This window comes from Gavia stellata, chromosome 22 (assembly GCF_030936135.1).
Source record: "Gavia stellata isolate bGavSte3 chromosome 22, bGavSte3.hap2, whole genome shotgun sequence".
NCBI classification, from domain to species: domain Eukaryota; kingdom Metazoa; phylum Chordata; class Aves; order Gaviiformes; family Gaviidae; genus Gavia; species Gavia stellata.
This window is the reverse complement of record NC_082615.1, coordinates 7,536,656-7,561,645: the sequence shown is the minus strand read 5'-3', so window position 1 is coordinate 7,561,645 and position 24,990 is coordinate 7,536,656. Positions and strand designations below refer to the sequence as shown.

At 39.9% G+C, this 24,990-nt stretch overlaps 1 protein-coding gene across 1 annotated transcript in view; it reads right to left on the bottom strand.

Annotated features, from left to right (window-relative positions):
- Positions 1-24,990, bottom strand: part of ABCC3 (ATP binding cassette subfamily C member 3) — a 49,898-nt gene that overhangs the window by 11,931 nt on the left and 12,977 nt on the right. Inside the window, exons 2-18 of the mRNA XM_059828046.1 lie at positions 23,018-23,194; positions 21,975-22,100; positions 20,948-21,085; positions 19,050-19,175; positions 18,178-18,239; positions 16,849-16,980; positions 12,591-12,809; positions 10,072-10,249; positions 9,357-9,518; positions 8,171-8,263; positions 6,610-6,813; positions 5,231-5,377; positions 4,727-4,826; positions 3,652-3,718; positions 1,869-1,995; positions 1,349-1,525; positions 323-490 (exon numbers count right to left, since the gene is read on the bottom strand). Of these exons, the coding sequence (XP_059684029.1) occupies positions 323-490; positions 1,349-1,525; positions 1,869-1,995; positions 3,652-3,718; positions 4,727-4,826; positions 5,231-5,377; positions 6,610-6,813; positions 8,171-8,263; positions 9,357-9,518; positions 10,072-10,249; positions 12,591-12,809; positions 16,849-16,980; positions 18,178-18,239; positions 19,050-19,175; positions 20,948-21,085; positions 21,975-22,100; positions 23,018-23,194 (2,403 nt within the window). The remainder of the gene's footprint in view (positions 1-322; positions 491-1,348; positions 1,526-1,868; positions 1,996-3,651; positions 3,719-4,726; positions 4,827-5,230; positions 5,378-6,609; positions 6,814-8,170; positions 8,264-9,356; positions 9,519-10,071; positions 10,250-12,590; positions 12,810-16,848; positions 16,981-18,177; positions 18,240-19,049; positions 19,176-20,947; positions 21,086-21,974; positions 22,101-23,017; positions 23,195-24,990) is intronic.

Here is a 24,990-nt window from a genome sequence, read left to right as displayed (position 1 = left end):
CAACAAGCAATACTAAGCTGACAACCTTTACAAGTTTCTGCAAATGTCTTGTTTTTGGAGATGTCATAGTAGGGTTTTTAAAAGACAGACCAGGTTTCTGCCTCTACATGTTCTGACTAGATCACATCACTTCTGGGCATGCCTAAATAGCAGCTCACTGCAGAGTCTGTGCTGTGGGGAAAAGGTGTCCACACTGCAAATTAAACACAGAAATTCAAGAATGATTCACCACTCAAGCCTCAGTAGTGAAATAGCTTTCCTGTTACCCATCACTGTTTCTGAGATTGTGTACATTTTTGAGAGGATCGAAATGCCAACTTACTTTTCCCTTAAGTACCCCATCTGGACCAATAACTTTGTCAAAGATGTGCTTTGCAACATGTGAGTCCACAGCAGAAAGAGGATCATCCAATAGGTAAATGTCGGAGTTGCTGTACACTGCACGAGCAAGGCTCACTCGCTGCCTCTGGCCACCTGAGAGGTTGATGCCCTGAAGGGAAAGAGGAGAGAACAAAACATATCACACAACTCTGTTCCAACAGCAGCTATGACTTTTTATGGCTCTCACGCAGTCAAACACACGGACGCTAAATTGAAACATGAGACGCTGAAGAGAATAACTCACTCCAAGCCAGAGACAGGAACAGAACGCCTCTAAATCTGTTTGTTCACTGCCAAACTTCCACTCACCCAGCAATCTGGAGACAGAATAAGCCTCTTGCTTAATAAGCTCCTAAAGGGAGCTGTTAAAATGCAGAACTATAAAAGGGAAGACCGTCAACCAGGATGTAAAATGCAAACATTCAAAGCAGGGCTGCGGCACCTGGAACATCTTCCACATCTCTCATCTTACATACAAAGCCATATATCCACCCCACTTCATGATACCCATCTCAAATATAGTGGCCTATGAAAAAAAAATATCCTTGTTGGTAATCACAGATGTAAAAGTTTCTCATTAAAATGAGGTGTTAAGGGACGATCGTATCACTTTTTCCACTTGACGCACACCATATGTTCCCTCCCTTTTTATCCCTACAGGAAAAGGAAGGACTTTAAGTATTCTGGACAGATGCACCTTTACAATTGGACAGCAAATGGAGGATGCTCTGATCTTCCAGTGCTAGATGTGGAATTATGCATCACAGTACAAACACATGCTTAAAGTTAGGAACAAGTTTAAGCCCAACTGCCTTTCACAAAACTGCCCTGCATGTTTCAGTGTTGATTGTAGCAGGGACGCCATTGTAAAGATCAAACCAAATAAAGTACTGACTTTACAGCATTCTCTCTTTAGCTAGACAGAACAGGAATCATCAAGCAGGTCTGACTTGAAAAAAAAAATTACCTTCTCTCCTATCTCAGTCTGATCTCCTCCTGGAAGCACTTCCAGGTCAGTTTTTAAAGCGCAGGCCTCCAGGACATTTTGGTATTTTTGTTCATTAGGAGCTTGGCCAAACAAAATGTTATCTTTCAGTGTGGCATTCTGGATCCAGGCTTGTTGAGGCACGTAAGCAACAGAACCCTAGAACAAGGAGGGAGAAAGCCAACCTCTGACTTGTAACAAGCAATTCATGCTTATAACTCTGGTTAAGATCTGCAGCACATAGATATAGCTCCTGTTTGATATACATTCACATTATACATATAGGTGTGCTAGTTGCTGATGTATAGTAGATAGAATCAGGAAAGTAATTTCATATAAAACAAAACTGAACAGGTGTGGGCAAACCCAAATAAACAGGCAGACAAGCTGGCAAAGGAGCAAACAGAATTCCCTCTCCAGCCTGATGTACATTATAAGCAATGGCAGGCATAAGCAGCACATTTCCATACCATCGTTAAATGGCATCGTAAACAATACCAACCTTCACAGCCACTTCTCCTTCCAGCTTTTCCATTTCACCCAGGAGAGCAGACACCAGAGAAGACTTCCCACAGCCAACATGGCCAACAATGGCAACCAAAGCACCACTGGGGACCAACAGATTTATACTGTGGAGGAAACAGGCTGGAAATTAATTAAACATTAGTTTACTAAAGACATTATGGGTCTTTAAACCAGGGCTGAAATACACAGTGGCAAATCAGCCTGACCTCAGCCTGACTGGATACAGAAAGCATAGCTTGGTCACTGGTCTTCTCCATTTCTTGTGTACAATCAACTGTAACCAGAACTGTGGGAGTAGATGGAAACCCAGTATTAATCCGTCTTGTTGGGTTTAAAAATCAGTAGGGTTGTTGTATGCCTTCTAAGATCCTTTGCTGTGTCGTATCACTCCATCAGCAAGTCAAACAGGGTTAGTAAGATTTTTGAAAGCAGACAATCTACCAGAAGTCTTTTGGTTTTTGTTTTTAAAACCAAGAGCAATTGAACGAAAGTAGTGAGCGAATACATCCCAGCTAAAAATGTTCAAACCATTTTAGTACCATATTTCCAGTGCTAGTAAATAGGGCTCACAATGATGGAAGAAAAACAAAACTTTCCCAGTTAAAGTCCTTTACTGTTTTCCCCACTGTGTTCTTAAGGGTACTGCTTTAGGTCCTGGTTTTGAAGGTGAACTGATATGGAAATGACTGATGCACACAGTCTCTTTGCCATCAAAGTGTTTTTCACTAATGAAATCAAGACAAACTTCTCTTTTCACAGATCCTGATGCAGAACTAGGGCTCCAATTCTTATACAGATTCTTACCTAGCAGGTAGTTGATGTTTTGAACACTGCAAGAGGTTTTTTGTTTGTTTTTTTAAAAAAAACATTCAAAGCAGGAAAGCTCAAAAGCACTGCATTTTTTTTTTTTCATTATTCTTTCCCTCTAGGTGAGTTTTGCCTTACTGCTACTTTAGGAAGTCACTGGGTAATTTTTAGGTCCAGGTAGCTAGCAATTTGAGCTGGAGATGCATGGTTCTTTCTGAAATAAATCCCAGAACACTGAAGTCAACCTGGCTGCAGATTTGGTTGCCTGAACCAAACTGGCTCCTTTTAACTCTAAGCCTCTTGCTTGCAGATAACCTGTTAACATAATACACTCAGCACAGCAGCACAAAAAACTTGGACTGAGAATTCTAAGAATACTTACAAGGTTTCTGTGATTTTGATCTGACAACAAAGCGTAACATAAGGAAGTATATGCTTCCAGGCAAATTTTGTTTGTATTCATTCAAATAGGCAAATGTGCAAAACATGTCCCCCCACAGTCTGGAAATGGCCCATGTACAGCCACAGGGATGAGTCTGCCACAAGACTCTTAGAAGAACAGTCCACTGTAGCACGTCCAAGTCCAAACCCAGACATCTCAACTGTCCGCGTAATCCATCAGATCAATTTGATTTGTTCAATGCTTCAGTTAAAAAAAAAAGTCTATTTAAGAAATTTACATAGCCTTTCTGTCCTTTAATAGGTTAGTTACAGCTAGTCGCTGTGGTGTTAAAGCCTTACAGCGCTGTTCTGTAACGATTCAATACCATAAGGCATGAGGATTAGCTCGATGTTTTAAAGGCAGAAGAGATACATGTATGGGATGTGTGGAAACAACCTTTTCCAGAAGTAAGCCTGCATATAATACTAGACATTTTTCAAACAGACCTCCCAGGAGCCAGAAACCAGGAAGCAGGTAGATGTTGTATTGCAATTGCATAAAGAAATCTTACTCTTTCAAAGATGGTTTAAGCTCCTTGCCCCAGCTGAATGTCGCATTTGTTACACTGATGGCATTGCCTGTATGACAAAAACACAATAGAGAAGGCAGGAAATGTATTACACAGAATAGTACAGCTGAGAGACTGGCAGACAGGAATCTTTATTTACGGGTGTTTCACGTACACTGCAGTTCCCTTTTCTACTGGCATGGGAAGCACAGTCTTATGACTGTGGGTCACAAGACAGACTTGTTCAGAGTGAAAATAACTGATCGCAGCTTAAGCTATAGACTGTGAGCTTACAGACCTATGGAGCTGAAAAGCTGTCCTGCTTCACCCTGCCCTGGTGAGGCAGTTCCCAATGTTTGCTGCTCAGAATCCCCATGCAACTGTTAGCACAACTTTACTTAAGAAACCACTTTCAAGTCAGTAGGAGACCACTGCATGCTGTTGACTTTGATGTATCAGATTAAATTTGCCTTTGCGCAGCTTTTTGCTTGCCACACTAACAAGTTACAGATCTGCAGGCTTTCTTTACCTCCTGGTGGGGTGGTGTATAACAGTAATCGCATCACAGCCACACAGCCATTCTTCCTCCCCCTCTGTCTATGGTATCACACGCACAAGAGAAGTTTCAAACCACAGCATCACCAAAGTACATTATGTGAGAAAACCCATTTTTTTGAGACCACCTGTTTTACTCATTTGTTTTGGGATACTGTTTCCAACAGAAGAAATCAAAACTGTTTACAATGTTCCTGAGCATTTGTGCTGTGTGAAAGGTTTGAGCAGGTCTTGCTGTTCTAGTCAGTGGATGCACTTCATTATTCAGTGCTGCTAGCATCCAACACATTGCTGATGCAAACTCAGGCCCAATAACTCAGCTCAAAGTTCAAAAACATAGCCAGAAACTTCTGTAACTTCCACATAGCCTGAACAACACACACATATGTTTCAAAGCAGCAGATTCTTTTTTAAAAAAACAAGATTATTATTGGTTTTTTTTTTTTTTTGCTTTTTTTCATACCTCAACCAGTCCAAAACAAATACAAGATGTTTGTTGTATTAGCATAGTTTAGAAAAATACTGATGTCTTTACCTGGTGCAATCACTTTTGTTTCCACACAATTTGGATCAAGTTCATCATGACTCAGGAACTGCTGAATTCTCTTTAAGGAAACGCTTGTCTAAGAAAAGAGCGCGGCGTTATTTTATCATTCTTTTAATAGGGACTTAATGCTCTTACTACTGAAACAGAAAACGTGCAGAATGGCTTAAGCTTTCACTTCATGGACTTCCTGAACAGTGACTCATTCCTTCCCTGCAATCAGTTTTACGCTGAAATTCAAGCTTTTAACTGTGAAATTTCTCAGACCAAGCTGAGTTCATCTGAGTGAAGCAAAATTCACAGACAAGCTTACTCAGAAGAAGTCAGGCTTTCCAATACAGGGCAGCAGTAGAGAAAGGATACTAGAAAGAAAACCAGCTAACAGGCAGATGCAAGGGGTCCCTGATTTCTGGAATGCAGAGATATCTGGGGTTCTTTTTGTTCAAGTTGTTCACAACAACTTATGCACCAGATCCTCCTTACCTGCGCAATGTTGCTAATGACTTGTGGAAGCATATTGAGGGGAAACTTTAAGATATTAAACAAGGAGAGGGAGACAAAAGCCTTTTCTGCATCCAGAATATTCTTCTCATCCACTGAGACATATACAGCAAACGTCGTCAGTGCTACCTGAAAGCCAGAAAGTGAGTTTACTGCAAGACATATGTAATATTTTGACATTTTAAAAAGCAGTCAAGCCTGATAGGCATCTTTGAAATAACAGTGTCAACAACAAAATTGGGCAAATTCTCTGTTTCTGACCTTTTCAACATGCTTTAAGAATGACAAGTCATATGAACAAGTTGATACAAAAAAGGGCACGCAGAATAAAATAACTTTCAGTTTACTCATGGCTACGTTTAGTTGAACTAGGAGATTCAAGAGGTGAACTACAGAACTCTGATAAAAAAAACGAGAAGCAATTATCTGGCTGTGGTTTGGCTGCATTTCCAACTCCACCCAACCAAATTTTCCCATTGTAAACTACAGGCTAAGCAAACAAGACTTACTGACCAATAGGAAAGGGAATAAAATCCAAGTTACTTGCTGGTTCACTGTATGACAGGGACCATCCACTGTAGAGGGACCATCCTATGCAGTAAACTAACGGTGAGCAGGAACGCAAATGTGTATTTAAGGAAGTGCGTTAACTTTAAGGAAGTATGAAAGAGGCAGGATCTTGAGGCCGTTAAGAATATTTCTGCAGGGTTGGGCCTTTGATCTCGAGAACAGTTGGCTAGGAATATTTTTGATGAAGCATTTATCTGAATGTTTGTATTACCAAAACCATTTCTGCAAAAGGCATCAGAGTGTGAAGAAATGGAAAATAGAGGGAAAGAGAAAATTGAGGAAAAAGCATTTCAGAATTGGTAATGTATCATCTGAGCTTTATTTTTTACATTAAATCAATCTTTTTTTAGGTTGTAGAATAATTTAACAACTCCCTCTCCCACTAAAACAAGCAGAGCACTGTAACACAAAAGGTAGAAATGAGAGCTTAAGACAGATGTTGTCCTGACTGACTCAATTAAATTTGTTTTTGCTATTTTTGCTATTCACAAATATCTCTGAGGTTTCAAATTCTAGTTTCAATTTGTTATGGGAAGTACTTTGAAGTGGTTGGAAATTCTCCTGAGACAGCTATTCCCAGCTTCCACTGGCAGGCTTTATCAAGAAATACTTTAATACCGATTAACAAAAAGGCTCTAGAGAACAGGGAACTTTGCTTCAAAGCATGTGAATAATTTTTTTAAAAAGTATTTACATTTTATTCCTACGTCCATTTAGCAAGCAGAAAGCCTCACACTTATCCTTCAAGGACATACTTGTACAGCTTAGGAAGTCATGCAAATTCAATTTACCAGGAATGGTGCACTGATCCATGCAAAGGTGGACAAAGAATTGAGATAGGCAGATTTTTTCAGAACTCGCAGCTCATTCTTTCGTATCTCCAACACTTTTTCTGAAAACGATGGTTCCCACGCATACAGTTTCAGCACCTTGATGCCACCCAGAATCTCATTCATTAATTTAATGCGGGAGTCTTTATATCGCATTTGTTCCACCTAGGTTATTAGTAAACACAGGAGACAGAGTGTCACAGGAATGACTAGAAGAGAGCTTTCAACATGTTGTCTCACAGCTGTGATGGTCCTTGGGCGATTGCTAAAGAGGATGCAAAAGGTAATTAAACAAAGCCAGACTGTTATCAGTAAGCTTACTGTGCAAGTCTATACCTCCAAAGAAACCAGAAATCAAAGAAAATGGCTGAAAAGCAGAGTATAAAAGCTTTCCACTCATCTTCACTGTAAGGGGTTACATTTTCAAAACCACCTTAAAGAAAGATTCAGACACTTCACAAAAATACTACCCTACTTCTTCCTTTGATTTCTTCAGATTTTTTTCCTGACATGCATAGTTGTATTTCTTAGGGTATCCCTTGAAAATTGTGGTTACTCCTAGTTTATTTTTTTCCTATACATTAGAATACAGTGCTCCATTCAGTTACTTTAAAAAAAAAATATTAAAAAAATCCCTGCTCAGCTGTACAGACAAAATGAAAAACTGCATTCACACACACATGCACACCAAGTTATGCAGCTCTGAGCATCTTATAATGGGCAAGGGAGAAAAGGCCTGTTAATACTAACATGTCAGCATCCAAGAGATTTAATGGGAAGTCTGGATGCCTCTTTAAGGCACGTAATAATACCACTCTTTTACTAAGGCTGTGCTTATATGTCATAATTTATATTCGTTTTCCAAGTCTTACCTTTTTTACATCAACAGCTTCTTTTTTTTTTTTTAATCTTCCAAACAGTCACTGATAGGTTGCACAGCACAAGCTACTTACTAGATTTTTCTAGCACAAAGCCAGAGGGCACTATTTTATTGGTTTTTTTCAGCCTTCCTTGACTAGAGGCGACTAAGACTACAAAGAAGGGAATAAAGGATCCTTTTACCTTAAGATAATAATTCAAATTTAGCCCAGCTCAGTAGCAATGAAAGTCAACACTGGCTAGCAGCATAAAAACCCAAGCTGCCAGGTTTCAGTTCCCATCCCCGAAAACAGTCATTCACGGCTTAAAGAATAGCATTTATTTGCCCTTTTCTAGACACTCTTAGAAGGAGCTACAAGGTGAAGGGATATGGAGACAAAGAAACTTCTTGCTAATCCCAGAAGCTGCTCCAGCAGTATGAAGAGCCACTGACTCAATGCCACACTTTTTCCTTAAATAGCATTCAATTCACTATAGAAAAACTATCTGAGAGGATACAGTTATTAAATATATCAGTACAATCTTACTCATAAGTAAATTGGTGCAAATGGCAGCTCATTAATGGCCAAGACAACCGCTGATGCCTTCATTTCTCATAGCACAGCTGCCAATTCAGATAACGTCACCTCTGCTGGTACCTTACCTGGAATGCTCTGGTTTTCATTGCTATTGCAGAGTTAAATGGGATAAGTAAAACCATCACGGCGACTCCTGCCAGCACAGAAGGCCCTAAAGTCTGGATTGAAAGAAAAAAGGTAAGCTGTTGTACCCAAGTGCTGCTGTTCCCTATTGTAAGCATTAAAACAATAGTAGGTTATAGAAACAGAAATGAATGTTTTACATAGACAAGTTGAACTACTCCCAGTGAAGTGTTCTGATTCCACAGAACAACTATGAGGAGGAGACAGAAAAATATGACAGCATCCACCTTGAATTATTATTATGCTAGTATTGGTGATAGCAGAGCGCTTTGTGATTTACCTGTTAAGTGGTTCCCAGTGGGAGGGGAAAGTAAGTTTGAACTAATGCAAATACAGAGCTATTGAGCAAATGTAGAAAGGGAACAAATAAGCCACACAGAAGGAATTTTTCCATTGACTTCTCTCTGACCTAGGGAACTGTAATGACTGAATTAACCCAGTACCCTCAATGCGAGTAAAAGCATACAAACTGCTAGCTACCAGAGTTCAGCTTACCAGCAGAGCAGTAACTCATAAAGCTGCTGCAACTTAATGGCTTTCAAGTCTAAATCAATATGGTTATCCTGGCGCTACTGTTTTATGCGATAAAAGAGATTAATTGCATAGAAACATTTTAAGGATGAAAGCCAGTGCTCTAACTGAACCTGGAATAAACCAGAAACAACTTCACTGTAGCAAAGGAAAAATTATGGTTATTCCAGGTGAGATTTGTTTCATGTTGACTGGCACAAATCTTCTTTATATGGCATTATATAATCTTTATACATGCCTTACATTTCCTATGTCCAGGGGTTTTTTTTGTTTGGTTTTGTTTTTAAACCATTTCCCTCAAGCTCTCATTTGTATCAACTACTGGGAACACTGTGATGAGTCCAAGACTGATCCTATCAAAGCGTGGTAGGGACACAGGAGACATAAAGGCTATCTTTTGTTTCAAATGCCCTATCTTGCCTACCAGCTGAACAAAATAATTAAGAGACTAATTGATCATGTACACCAGTACAAGCTATTTTACTACAAGGCAGAACAATAAGTTTCTAAAAAAGCAGCAGTGGGTCAAATGAACAAAAAATAATAAGCTTGCACATTATTTAGACAAATTCTGAAAAAATGTGACAATGTCTGTACCTGCCAGAGGAAATACAAAGCTAGAAATATCTGCAGTGGTGCAGACCACAACATGTTCAGGAAAGTCATCAGGTCCATGAAACGTTGGGCATCCACTGACATCAAGTTGACAATTTCTCCAACAGTAGATGAGCGCTTTGCTGAGTTTGTGATGACTAAGGACTGAGAAATAAGAGAGATTCAGTGGATTCACAATCTTGATAAGTATGGAGAAACACAGAGAAGAAATCCTCAATTATTAGCAAAACAAGACGCTCCCCAAGAATGTCCTTCTCCAACAAGAATAAAATAATTCACACCTACATCAATTCCTAATCTCCAAAGAATAAGAATTCTGAAATGGTTTGCTCGTGAGCACCTCTATCTCTTGCAGTATGTAGCATTCTGAAGAAAACCTAGTTGCATCTAATCGACTCATAGCACAAACACACTATTCTCCTGGATCCCTTTTCCAAATATTTAAAATGAACCAATATTTGCCTGTGATATGTCTGGTGACCTACCAGTACACCCACATTAAGTTGCTGATCACTGGAAAATTCTGTAATGATAGAGGTACTCCTAAAAACTCACCAAAAAACCCTAATCGTTCATATCCCAGGAGGCTGGGATATTCTTCTGCAATATGCCTGCTCTCCCCCGAGTACTGGAGAACTGAGGCCACTTGCTTGGCTATACACCGGTGTTCCAGCCCATGAAATGCTTCCAGTCTTACCTTTCGGTATATCACTCCAGTGATCCCAGTTCTCAGCCTCATCCCAGTAACAAAGCAGTACTGGAAATGCTGGTGAAGTATGAGTGTCTGCAGCACAGCACAGATAAACATCAAAGCCGCAATCAAAAATCCCCACCAGGCTGGGGCATCTTTGTTCTTAATGAAGCCGATTAATACACTGTTTTACAGAAGATTAGGGAAGGAAAAGGAAAAAGAAACAAAAATAAAAATCATGCAGAAAGTTTAATGGGACATAACACAGCTTCTCTCAACTATGGCATCCTGCCACATCCTCTCTCTAACCACAAAAAGTAAACAGCTCTCCAGGATGCAAGCTGAGTTACGGTTTCAGTCAAACAACATTGCAAAGATACAACAGAGAAACCTTAGGCTTTGCCAGTGAGAAAGTCCATCAGCAAATGAGCCTGTAGAAGATGAAATATGACAAGAAACTCTAGGTTTCCCCCGAGATCCGGCGTTTAAACACATGGCTCGCTGTCTGAGCTCTGTTAGGCAGCCCCCCAGGGCAAGAGGTGAATGATAGGACACAGTAGGACCATGTAGTAAAGCAGGAGAAACCAGCTGCTTACCCAAATCCTTTTCAAGCAGCCTGAGTGCTTCTGCCTGGGGTGTTTTCCCACAAAAAAAGCTAGATTAAAAGGCATCCTCCTGGATGGATGCATAAAGAGTTCTTCACTCCTACTTTTTTGGTAAAATGGTAGTACCATTAAACTGGCTATATCATCTTTTATTAATAAACCATTTCTCACTACACACAGCTGCTCTCCCTGCGAGACCTGCACACTGTCATATAGCAAACAAGCAGAACAACATATGGCAATGTCCAGCGTTCTCAAAAATCACATTTGTGATTTCAGCCTACTGACCAGAGTATTGAATTGTCAAAATTTGGGAGGAACAGAGATTTGACTCCATAGTTCAAATAACCAGCAGGGGGAAAAAAACACCTGGAAACTACAAATCAGGCCCTAAAGCCTTGCGTTAGAAGCAAGAGGTGCTATATCTTTCTTCTTCCAGTCTAGAGAGATCTTCCTTCTGCACTGCATCAGTCGTTCATGCTGGAAGTGGACTGCTTCAGGAAAACCTCTTCCTCGTAGTCCCAGCATGGGCTTCAGCAATCTTTTTAGAAACATAAAACTATCTTATGTGCAACCTGCCAGACAGCCATGGCTTTTTTATTTTCTGTTACCACTAGCAGTGCATTTTCCAAGACTGCAAGAATTTAGACTTGAGAAGAAATTCCCCATCATATGCCTTGAGATATCACTGACAACATATCCAGGAATTTATGCAAATTTGAGAAATTCCCAGAATAGATTATACTTAATGTGTTCTCAGAAGGAAGCCAGCTGCCTCCTCTTCACTAGGGACTCTGGAAGACAGATTGTAAGCTATTAAATGTCACCATACTGGGTCGGACCCTCTTTTTAGCAAATTTCTGGGTATGTCACAAACCACCCACAGAACAACATGATCTCAGAACACAGCTCCACGCTGGTGTTATTTTAAGAGACACTTGTATAGGAGCAGGGCCCTCTCTTCTCCCCTTCCCCACATCCACCTGTGGCCTCCATCCAACTCCGTTCCTCTGTCATTCATTAACAGGACTATGTGCTTTTCCATTGATTTGGAAATTAAAAAAAAAAAAAAAAAATTCTTTGATAGAAATGCTGGTATTTCCACTGTTACATTCTTCTTAGTTAATGATTATCTGGTGAAATTCTCACTTTAAGAATAATACTAACCGAGAAAAAAAATGTGAGGATCATGCCAATTCCTTTATGGATCAGGCTGAGCAACTGGTCCCCCTGGAGATGGGAGGTACAGGTGTTCCTCATACAAGGAGAGTTTGAGGACATACCACTTTTGTCAGGATGTCTCTTTTTTTTTTCTTTTTCTTTTTTTTTTCTTTTAATAGAACCGTAATTTTATTTCACATGGAAATTTACTGCAACTGTGCCTCAGACATTCTCATTGCTGTGCACAACTAAGAACACATGAACTCATCTAAATGGTCCAGAAATCTTTCCCAGATGACAGCGGCATGGCCAAAGCGCCACATACTTGAGCATCACACTTCATTTGTATATCAAGTCACGCTACAGCTGCGCCCACCACCACCACATGTGGGTGTCAGATGTATAGAAACTACTGGATCCAGCAAGCAGTGCTTCACTTTGGTTTCACAAATAATCCTTTAGAAATGGGGAGAAATTGCTTTGGACTGCTGCAAGGAGCAACAGGTAATTTGTAATTCAAAGCTGTCTATCGGTAATGGGGGATTTACGAATCTTGCATTTCGGTGAAGCTTGCCTAATTTACAGCTTAGTCCACAATAAAGAACTCCTGTCTTAAGGCATTTCAGTGGGAAGGTGGGGGAGCATACACATGCAGCACTGTGAGGGAAAGTAGCTATGCATTTCAAAAATAAATACTCTGTGCAAAAGCCAAGCCTCCATAGGGATTGCACATAGAAACTACTCACACAGTAAACTAACCTTAACAGCTGAGGGTTGACGAAAGAAAGTAGGTCTTGTATCAGCTTGAAGAAGGAGCCGATTAAGAAGTATGGCCCAAAGGTTCTCAACAAAGCTTTGAGAAAGGAAGGCTTTCTATTGTGCTTTTTGTCTCTGATCAGAACTTCTGCTTCCTCTGGACCACCCCCAACATGATTCAGCACATGGTTAGATTGCTTCATATATGTCACATCTTCTTTCCTAGGGGAATGAAACAAGCAGTTAGACACAACTGACAACGAGAATGTCATTGCCCTGTGTGTACGGCACTGCAGTAACATCTAAAAGTCTGCTCCTTTCTTTGCTCTGCTATTGATCAACAGCAGGACTTTCAACAAGATCTAGATGCACTCAGGGATAGGCCACTCTTGTGTAATGAGTCTTGTTTTCTTTTCTTTTTCTGCAGTACTTACGAGGTGTACTCCATAGGCCAGAAAAATCAATCACCATGGGATGAGAACGTGGCCCAAAGGAGTAGGAGATGAAGGCTTGACTTCCTTTGGCAGAGAACAGAGTTGACCTTGAATCTCCAATTTCTTGTAAAGGAATCCTCTAACAGTTGCTATTTACATACCACAAAAGGCACCCTCACCTAGTCCTTCTGAGACTGTATTCGTTGTTCAATTAGTAGCTGTACTAAACCTTTAGCCTTATCTGATCACACAGCTGCTTTCAGAGAAATAGTCTGAATCCCTCTGGGGAGACAGGCATCGAATCACACGCCAAACTAAGAGAGGAAGCAGGCACAGCCCTCTCAAAATACAGAGTTTTGCATTCCTGGAACCTTGAAAGCGTACAAACCGTAGTAGCACCTCCAAAGCTAAGCCATCTCCGAGATCTGGGCTGCAGCTGTGTGAGGTTCTTCCAGGACAGAAACTTTGGGTTTAGGTGCCTAAATTTTACTCAGATGACAATTAAAGCATTTAAACCCTGTTTGGCTGTATCCCTTTCTTACTTTGTGCCTCTCTTTCTCTATGTGCAAAATCAGCCAATGAAAGTGACCTCTTCTGCAAAGCTCTTTGAGACTGACTGATGAAAAATGGACCCGACAGGTCCGTGCTGCTCTCCAAGGCTTTAGGTGGGTTTTCCAGAAGCACCTCTGGGGTTTAGGTGCCTGACTTCTGTTGCCCATCAATAAAGAGGGGGTGCTCTGGGAAATTATTTCCTCCATGAATCACTCTAGAAGAGCAGCCTGGCAGCTCTTCTACCAGCAAATACTGAATTGCTGTTGTTTCTTGGGGGCTATGGGACCTAGAGAACAATTTCCAGAATGTCAGCCAGGAAGGCTAAGTCCAGGTGGAGCAGGGAGAAGGAAATTAGTCTGGGGCACATAAGCCTTATAAGAAGGGACAGATGGAAGAGAGACCCTAGAAACAGTGAAGACTTACAAGAAGGCATTTGAAAAAATAACTTGTAAGTACTACTAAGTGAGGTTGGATTTATGATTCTCCATAAAGAGTGTGCAGATTTTTTTGGAGCTGGCTGGCTGCAGAGTCAAATAATTCCAACAGCCTGTGAGCATTCAAAATGATCACTGTGGCTAACAGTCCACAGGTAGAAAATTATTCACATCCTTTCAAATAAAGGCATGTGCAAATCCCAATTTCTTGGCAATAAAGTTTGAGGGCAGGGGGAGAATCTAAACCAGACAATTTTTTTTTTCCCCCAGACAAGAATAAACAGTGTTGTCTTTGTCCTTCCAGATCAAACCTGGAGAGTTTATGAGCAAAGCCTTATTTGTCTGGCAACCAGGCTGTTAAACTCATTGAAGGATTTGAAGAAACAAGACTACTTGCCCCTGGCTTTGTACTATTAAAAATGTTTATTTCAGTGAGCTAACAGCAACGCAATAGTTCTCTCGCAGCAAAAAATCCCAAAGGGAGAAAATGCACTTCTCGTGTTTACTACGGGTAGCTAGGTGAGGTCAGGTTTTCAGCAGTGTGTGGGACTGCTCGCACCCAGTTTTTTATCAAAGCAAAAAGCATGTGCCTGGTTTCCATTATTTATAGCAGGGCAGATAATAGATGCTGATTATCTCATGGGAAAACACATAACTTTCTCAATGGTGATGACAAGGCCCTGCATCTTAGATTTGTCTTCATAAGCATAGTCTCTAAAATCAGAAGCTAACTAAAAATGAGACGGAATAGATTCCAGCTCTCTCTTCTCCATCCAGCACAGCTCTAACTTTCTCAGAAGCAAATGCACTTATCCATAAAGTGAGCGAGTAGAAACTTCAGCCATACATGCAAAGAGAGCAAAAGTAAAGGAAAAATACTTTTTGCATGCTTTATTATCTATAACAACAACTTAAATCCACACTTATCTCTCCTGTAACTCATTAGTAGCAAATGAATTTTTAGCAATTATTTAACAGTAATTCACAGCTGTGAAGCAAAATGTAAAAAAGGTTTTGTAAGTTTAGGAACAATATAAATGTGATAGCCATTACCATAACATAAGTTTAAAGCTTTAACTATGCCAGAGTTGCAACTGATTAAGTTTTTTAAAATAAATTACTACTATGTACACTGCAAATATTTTCCATGACACTTTCAACACATGTACAACTTGACATAGCATTTTTAATGTTATAAAAGCTTGCTCAGAGCAGATTTAATGAGAAGAGTTAAAAAAAAGTATTTACAATGGCTCCCAAGCAACTACCACTAATGTTATTTGACATGAAGTAATTGAGAATACCTATTTATAATTGAAGAATAAGCAGAGCCACAAAACTTTTAGAGTTATGAGAAACCCAGCAATCTGGAGTACAGTGATTTGCTTTGTTTTTGCTCTTTTCCCCACCTTAGAATCATTAATATAGTTGCCACAAAATTTTACCTGAGCTAAATACAATCCAGGACTTACGGTTAAATTCATTGCCAACTGGCCCCAGTTTGTATGAATAATTTCCAAAATGCAATGAATCCCATGACAAAACTCCAGGCACAGTTTCTGGGTTTCCTAGCAAAAGTTTTCCTGGACCCCAGGCACTTCTGCACAATGGCTGTGCTCTTACTGTATAAAAGCCTGGGGGAGTAAGATTTACGTCTGTTCAAAAAGACCAGAACCCAGACAATGCACATTATTCCACACCATAAAAATAGAGACATTAAGAAAACAAAAAAAACCCCAAAGTAAAACCACAACACACATACATACAGAGCACTAGTGGACAAGCTGCTGGTGTTAGTGCTGGAAACCTTTCAAATTTTAGCTGTGAAGTGGAACTCTCCACATCATATTTAGCCTTGCCAAGAACCTTACAACTCTCTCTTAGTATTATCACATAATAGGGTCTTTCCAACTTGGCAAGGATATGCATAGAAGAGAACAGAGGAAAGCCTCCACATGGAGAAGAAATCTCCACAATGAACGGAAATGGAAGTGCAGGCCTCCTCCTTATTGACATTTTTCATTTTGAAACACACTATTATCACATCTATTTGTTTGGAAACATTTTGGACACTAATCAGTGGAAGAAGGAAATACAGTTACACAATAGATAATTTCTTAAGATTAGATTAGGACAGAACATGCAATAAGAAGGATATCCTTTCCAGCATGGATGCAACTATATGCAAGTTCTGACCCTCATCTCATTTCCATCAGAGACTACGAGAATTTTGCTGCTAACTTTCTAGGCAACCAGAGTAGGGTTTCAGCTCTTAAAGTGGGTTATCTCTTCCCCTCCTGCCTTTCACGTGTTTTGAGTTTCATATACTTACTGCTAGGAAGTGAAGAGCTGCTCACTGTTAAGAGCCTTAAGGCTAAAAATAGCATCAGGCCAAAAAACTCATGATGGGGATGATGAGGAATTCCTTTTGGTTTATGGTGCCTAGACGTTGTGCTCTAACATGCCTAAGAGGGATGCAATTATAGGGTTAGACATCTACCAGCTCATTGATGAAAGTTGTTCATTTTCTACAATCAAACCAACTCAATCCCTTCTGCTTACGCATCTTCAGCCCTTCTCCACGTGGTAAATAGCACTACCTGCTCATGTAGATTTTAAAGCACCTAGTCAGAAAGTGTGTCAGTGGTACACAAGCCCCAGAGGGCTCCTGCTTGCCTCTGCCTAGACATATTAAAATAAGCAAATTTGACTGTCAATATGAATGAAGAACAGATAGGTTGAAGAGGTAGGTGCCATTTTTAGCTGGCTCATTTTCAGGGGTGAGCAGCTTGTTAATGTTGAAACGACTCAGATCAACCTCTGTTGCAAACGTGTACTTACTGTTTGCACTCTGATTTTTCTTTCTCCCACTCTTCACTTAGTTGTTGCACAATAATTTTTGAAGTATCATCTTCATTCAGCGACCACAAATCTTTATCTTCGAGGGGCCTTCTGTAGCCAAGAATTGCCATGCTGCACATATGGAGAAAAACAGTCCAATTCAGTTTGGCTAATAGTACTTAGAGCATTGCCAGTAACTCTGGGACTATTAAGCTAACAAAAGCAAGAAGATACATCTCCAAAGAAAGGGTGATAATTATACCTCCACCTCCCTTTGTTCCTTATATTGATGTTTGCAATTAAGGAAAGGACATTACGTAGTTTTGATTATATCTATTTTATTGAAAACATCACTTCAGAAAAAAAAGACAATAAAAACTAACTACCAGAAGCATTTGAATGAAACTGTGGTGTTAAATGAAAACAGTGAAGCTTTAGAAGTGAAACTAAATAAGTCTGTCTGGAATAACACTCAAAGGTGAACAAAATGCAAAAGTGAAGCTCACGTAAGTTAAAGGAAAATCAGATTTCTCTGAAAACTACAGTTCCTCAACTGTAAGAGGAATTTTGTCAAGGAATACAAACATCTAGTTGCCAAGAACCTCAATGGGGAAGCTGAACATTCAAAACTCTGGAAGTTGAGAAAGATCTCACTCTCTCACTAAAAAGAACTTTACAGGGCTGTTGCCAGGACAATAAAATTACATGGAGGGAAGAATGAAGATCTCAACACCCTCAACCACTATGGAAAAACTGGGTCTTAACATGACCTTTGATGGCTGTTCCACTTCTTTATCATGGAGCAGCAGTAAGCCCAATCTCAAATTTGCATCTTTCTTTAATACACATGCCTTTTGACAGCAGTATCAGTTGGTGGTAATCATTGGTATATGTAACCCAGTTTACTTTCCCTCTTGCATGGAAAATGTCCTTATAAAAAAGCATTCACCTATGAACCTCAACAGGAAACAAAATGCATCCTCAGGTGGGTGAAAGGTTGCCACAATTAATCTTGTGGAACACAGTCTTACATCTTGGTTTAGGTTATACTCCAGCATGCCGTAAGCACAGCCAGGCTGTATACCCTATTAGTCATGCCACAATTGTTGCCACTACTCTTCAGAGAAGAAGTTTGGGCAGTGTGAGCACTCTGAAAGCTGTTTCCAAAAAGGCAAATGCTAGAAGTGCTGACAACACTGTGGATGAAAGAGCATCCAACATCAACTAGTTACGGAGGAAAAATCTCTGTATTGATAACTCTGTAAGACACATATCACAAGTAGAGTGTCGGGTTGTCAGCTGTCCAACAGCTTGAAAAGAGAAGCTCACCTTGTAAACCACCAAAATGTCAATCTGGACAGGAAACCTGAAGTTAACTCTGGACATGGATTCTATAGTAAAGTTATAGGGGGGAAAAAACAAAATAAATAAAGCAAGACATTTACCATTACTTTAATAAGAAGACAGTCTATTTCGATCAGTTTTGGTATTTTATATGGTATATTACATGTATGTACCTATGTCCTAACGAGACATAAAATTGATTGCTTTCATTTCCCATGTCATACAGAACTCTATCTTTAAAAATTGCTTCATATACTGCCTTTAAATCACACTCATATAAAGTGAAATGTCATTCTACAGTTTCTGAAATGTTCACTTTAAGAAATGAACTCAACTTCTCTCTCAGCTTGGTTCAAACATAAATCCAATTATAGAGACCATTTTATGAATTGGAGAAGAAATTTAACCTGTGACACCACTAATATCTTTGTTATTAATGTTTTTCCATATCTATTCTCAACACATATAGAACTCATTTATTAAGACAACCCTTATAGACTTTAGCTTACTCTAAATGAATGTTAAGCAAGTAGACCACCATCTCCACAAAACCCACCCTTGAAATAATTAATATTACACTTCATTTTTCATAAATGTAATTTAAACTGCTGTGAAGCAGCAAGTAGGAGAGCTGCTTTCACTACATAGCTTCGAGTCATTACTGATGGCACATATAATGGAAAAAGGCTTCAAACCCCAATATTACTCTCCATACACCCTGTTTTGTAAGGGGGTCACTAAATACTGCAATCTCAATGACAATCCAAAGCTGTTTTCAATGACAAGTATTCTCAGTGGAACTCTCAAAACATGATATAGTCTGTAAAATGCAAATAAAGCAAAGTAAAAACACTTACAGGATCTGTATTAACAGGGGAAAAAAATGGAGGCTTTTCTTTAAAACATGAAAGGATCAACTCAATGATTATCAAAGCAAAGTAGATGTAAAACGTGGTAAACCTGAACCTTTCATTTACATGGCCCTAGAGGGAAAAAGAAACACAGTAAATTGGCTTTATTGTACTTCCCAGCCCCCCCAACACACACACACACTCTGACTTTTTCACAGCTTCTTTTGGCAATTCCTTTCTTCCTCTACAGTCAAATACCACAAAGTAGTTGCTAGCAGGAATTATCTTATGAAAGTATGCACATACTCTGTAAAGTGCCTAAGAACATGCTTATCTCCAAGCTTTTCATTAAATTATGTCAAGTTCAAAGTGCTTATACATCTTCACTGCATGCAGACACCCTCTGGAATCAGGGCTACATGACATCTTTTTAAATTACCTCCAGGAGTTCTTGCAAGATCATGTCTTAAGTATAGGAATTGTCAACCCAGATCAGAGAACATCCATTTACTTTAGTATCTTGTCACTGACAAGCAGTCAGTGTTAAATACTTTCGGAAGAAGCTGCAAAAAACCCCACTGTATTGCATAATAGCAGTTCCATCTGCTCTAGAGATATTTGCTTTCCTACTCACATGAGTCTGCAGTTGACTTAAAACTTCTTGCTGTGAGGGTATGTCCCCCATACAGCTCTTTCATACCCCAATGTAGTTGTGTATGCTCTCATTGTTCACTTAAAATGTTTAAACCTTAAGTGCAAGAGAAAGAATATTTGGTCCTTGGCCTGAAGAGGCCAGGAGACCTCTTGCAAGAACAGGAGAAACGTTGCAAGAACAGGAGAAACGTTACCCGTACCTGTTCTAAGGCTCTGCACCCATACTTTTAAGTTGATTAAGGATTCAAACATTGATAATCCAATAATTGCACTTATTCACCACTACTACATTTTTTAAATTGACTTTAAGTGGTGTTTGAAAGGGTCTCACCAGGATTGCAGCTATTTTCTGAAGAAGTTCTGCACAGGCTGTCATTTAAGGTTTAATTCAATCTCTGCTGGAATATCTACAACAGCCTGGTATAGCAAACCCCTTGCTAAAAGGATAATACTGGTAATAGTTACAAAAAACTAAGTCCAAAAAAAAGAAATCACTGAACAGAATCAACACTGATTTCACTGAGAAGAAGCAATCACCTTAATGTTTTTCAAATACTCTTTTTCGCTCCTAGCCTTTGATGATTTAATCACTGAAGCAGTCTGCTTTGCCCTACTTAGTGAAATTTGTTTCTTTGAAAAACATAACAACTTTCTTACTGTGGGAGAACCTGCTATGTTTTCAAACAGGAATCATAACAGCCCAGGTTTCTTTCCTCTCCCTCCAACTTTCTGTTCTCTATTTACAGCCACACTTGGAGTCAAAATGCTGTCCTCAGCACATCAGGCACTGACAAAAGAAAACCTATGGAGCTGTATAACGCAGCCAAGCTACCTAAGCAATAAAGAAACATTACATATTAAAACACGTCATCTCCGATTACTACCCATCCCTATTTAAGCATGACAGGGAAACAGGGCTGCAAAAGGGAAAAGGGAGGGAAAAAAAAAATAGAAAAAAAAAAAGAGTCTGTTCTAATATATATATATAGTATTGGTACAGCCCTCACATGTCTATCAGTCTTCCAGCATAGCCTTGGGCTAAGCAAAATCTGCTTTTTGACATTGCAGGAGAAATCCCAGTTCCCTTCAAGTTACACAAGTCTGAGTCAAGGCAATGGAACCAAACTTCTCTTTGTCTCTGGCAAAAGCTGGTCTCAGATCTGACTCCAAACTCGGTGATTCATTCCCTTCACAGAGATGTTAATGCTACATTTCCTGTTCTCCAAGTGCTAACAAGGATGGCATGTTACCTGTGCTGTTGTAGTCATGATCTTAGACCGGAAAGGCCCCACGGCACAGAGCACACACAAAAACCAGAAGATAATGAGCACTCCAGAGGACTGAACTCCTCTCAGCCTTTCATACTGAATAAGCAATGTAGCTAACAGCTGTAAAAGTAAATACAGGAACATGTGAATACAATCCCATCCCACTGCTCCCCTTATTCAGACTCTCAGTTGGCAGCTGTTACAGTCATCATCGACAACGGGACCTCTTTGAAATAAGGCCCCATCATAACTTCACAGAAGTCAATGGCAAAACCTCATCTAGCTAAGGAAAGCAGTGAATAATTTTATGAAATTTGTTTTTCCTGTTTTCAGAGCCTCATCTTCAGAATTCAGTTTTTAAACCAGACTTTCTACCTAGGGCTAGGCACAATTAAATATTAGCTACAAACATTTTAAACAAATGTAAGAGCTGTCATTTCTCCAGTCCAGATGGACAATCATGACTTGTCTAGAAAACAAGATCTAAAAATAAAAATCTAAGGAAATTAAATCTTAATGGGCAAATTTAATGGCTTCATTTTTCATACAACAGCCACAAGGCTGTTTGTCATCCTAGGCAAAGCAAATTTCATTTTTGTTTAATGGAGGAACAACCACCAGATAAGAAACACAGTTTTACAAAGTCCAATACAATATGGAACAATGCACAAGCCATGCTCTATCATATCTCCCTGTTTAGGCAAAGTCATATCCAAATTCTCTCCACACCTGGATCACAAGCCTGGAGAAATAGATGAAAGCAAGGTGGAAGGCAGAATAATCTCTCCATTATAAAGATTTTAATTTACATAGCTGAATCTACATGAGAGATATATCTGTAACTGCGGCCTTTTTGGTAAGCAAAATTTGCTTCAGTAATACAAGTACTAGTAATTCAGTTAAAAGAGTACACGATAAGGCAACGAATGCAAAGGAACCCTCCTCCTCCTTCATCTGTCTAAGAAAGAGTTATTCTTATTGGTCACAATAAACAGAAACAGCTACGAACCACAGTGATGCCAACAATCAATGGAGTTACAAAATAGACCGGTGGAGGCGTTCGGTTTTGCAGGAGCTCATGGAAAGAGTAGAAGAGATCTGCCCAGCTCACGCACCACAGCAGGACACCGAACAGCTGAAAGTAGTCAAACAGAAACAGCACTTGGTAAACTCATCTCCAGGAGCAGTCAGAGGGCTAGCAAAACCGTTATGGTTCACAGATTCCCAGCAAGACAAAACTGTGTAAACAGAACAACACTGCTGCATTGATCAGCTGCAGTCAAGCTAATGGAACTCAAACCACTGCACTCAAACCAAGGATCTTGTCTCAACTGCTTTCCGAGGGATTTGCAAACACAACCAGTAGAAAGACTAATGTACTTAGCTGTTTTTTCCCCATACTATTCAGTTTTGATTGGAAACACAGGTAGCATCCAGACTAAAGGCAGACATGCCCTGAAGCAGAAGCCTGGATTTTTTCCTCCAGGAATAACCCCAGTTCTCTCATGACCTATGGAAAGTGACTTGTTTGCTTTCCTTAGACCTAGCCATTTATAAACCAGAGGTGCTGTTGACACCAGCCATCTCTTAAGCACAAGATGCAGATGAAATCACGTAGCTATTGGGTGGGTAGAGTGGCTTGAAAAAATACCTCCTTATGCTTACTTTCACAACGAGATGAAATTCTCATTAGACCTACCTTAAGGTCTTTGTTTTACAGCTTTCAGTGGTTTAAAGCTTAAGTAACGGTGAAGCAGCATAGTTTTGGCTCAACAAACGGGTGAACTCTCTTCTGCAGAGCAATCAGCTCCTCTCTCTACCCAGAAAGGTGTGCTCGCAGGAGGGATTTCCTTACAGATGAGCTATCCTTTGGTATCCTTCCTCAGGAATTTGTGTGTACACTGTTGTTTCCTATAAACAAGTTCTTCAGTTCCCCCACAAATCAGAGGGGAATCTGTTTAAACCCTACCGCAGCACTTGCTTGGATACTGAACTAATGCTAGCGAACTCAAAACTGCACATTACTCATGGAGAACTGCAAAGAGATCTTACCGTCTTGAACCTGCTCAACACGGAAAGCACGATGTACCCTCTTTTGTTGTGCTTTAGGTAGAGGAGATAAAAGGGTAATGCACTCCATAGATAAATGCTAGGGATCCATGCTAGGATGGTATTCTGGAAACACGGTGTCAGGTCTGGATTATCAGTGTGTATCGAAAGATTTGAATCCTGGAAAAAAAGATGAGACATTTATTAATAGACAGGCAGAAGCACTGCCAATTGGAACATCTGCTCGAAGAAGCTGTATCCAAATTCTGCTGGAGTTAGCAAATGGCCTTAATAAAAGCTTTCCAAAAATACCTATCCCAACTACTTGTGGTTAATCTGCTACAGTAAAAGGCTAAGTACAGTTTTAAATACTGGGCAAAACCTAGAAAGACAGACTTCTGCCCTCCTGTATCTCAGAGTTGGACATTTCGTAGCAGACAAACCCCCTGTGTTTCTGTCTTCGATAAGGCTTAGTTACAGGTGCTGATACCACGGTATTTCTCAGGCATTCCCAGCCTGGAGTGCAACTGCTAAACAAAGCTCTTGAGGCAAAATCCTCAACTTGAGAACTCATCCAGCAAGAATGTCCAGCGCTGGAGAAAATGATCAGATTTAGATCAACCGTATGCTGACCTGGGAAAACCCCTTCCATTTACGACTAAAATTTTGTCCTTCTTACTCATATGCCTCCGACTGTAACTACTTCCCTATTCTAAACAAAGGTATAAGGAATGTATTGTACATGGAGGTACGAATATGGATTTTCTTGCAAACGTTGCAAGTAATGCTTTCTGTCTGTGACCTTGGACACCACAATTCACATATGCAACTTGTACCTAAGGATTTGAATGCACCACGTGCAAACACACAGCTACACAAGTTCAAACTAAAATAGAAATTTCAGAACAGTTAAGGGGAACTTGGTTTTAATCAAACCTACTGGAAATTCACAACTTGCGTTTCGCCATCTGATGTGTCATCTTAAATGTGGTAGATAAATATTTACTTGCAGGAAATGTAAAATTACTTTGTTGCACTATCATTAACAAGCAGATGATAAAACTAAGATATCTGTGGTTCAAACATGCCTTATCTATGCACCAGAATCATTTACTTGTACCTAATTATTTTTGGGTATGAGCTGTCAGTAGAAGTATGTTTCAGTTAAGCTGAGCCATTTCTCCCCACCCCTTATAAATGAATGACTGACTAGTTTGAATATGAATTCTTCAAAAGTATTTCCAGTCCTGCTTTTGTTTACCAATACAAAAGAGACCAAATGCTGAAAGCAATGGTTGATTTTAGGAGAACTGAAGAGCCACAATCTGCTGACAATCTTTCAGTTTCGGTGATGACCTGTCAGAAGGGACATGCATCACTGCACCAGTCCACATACACACAAAAGAGCTCAAAAGTGTAATGAAACTACAAAGCCTTGGCAGGTTGCAGGATGGTTTGGCTGAACTGTGACATTTGTCACTCAGTACTTCAGCTTTGGCACAAATGAAACCTCTGGCCGTGGTGAAGGGTGGCACAAATCCATTAGCTGCACATCTGAACTGCACCTTTTAATGCCGCAGAGTTGGTGCCTCCTCAGCCGAGAAATGGCTCTTTTGGAGGCACGCAAGCACACAGCATGGGCCAGGAGAATAAAAACATTCCCATTTACCTAAACAGATTTGTCCAGACCTAGGGGAAACTTCAGCCACAAATCAACAACACAGGGGCAACTACACTGCAATTCAAACACAAGACCAAAACCAAACCAAACTCCAGCCTCACATTCAAACTATTTTTGTGTTTTCCTCCAGCAAGCAGGTCTCTGGCACCAGAAAGGAAGATAATGTTTTAAGAGCACCCATTTCTGGCTCCCCTAGCAGCTACCCTGCCTGAGGCAGGAGATGCCCTCTAGAAGTTTGGAGCTGAAGAGCTCTTTAGTTCCAAAGCAGGAGCTTTGGATAGTAGTATCACTTATT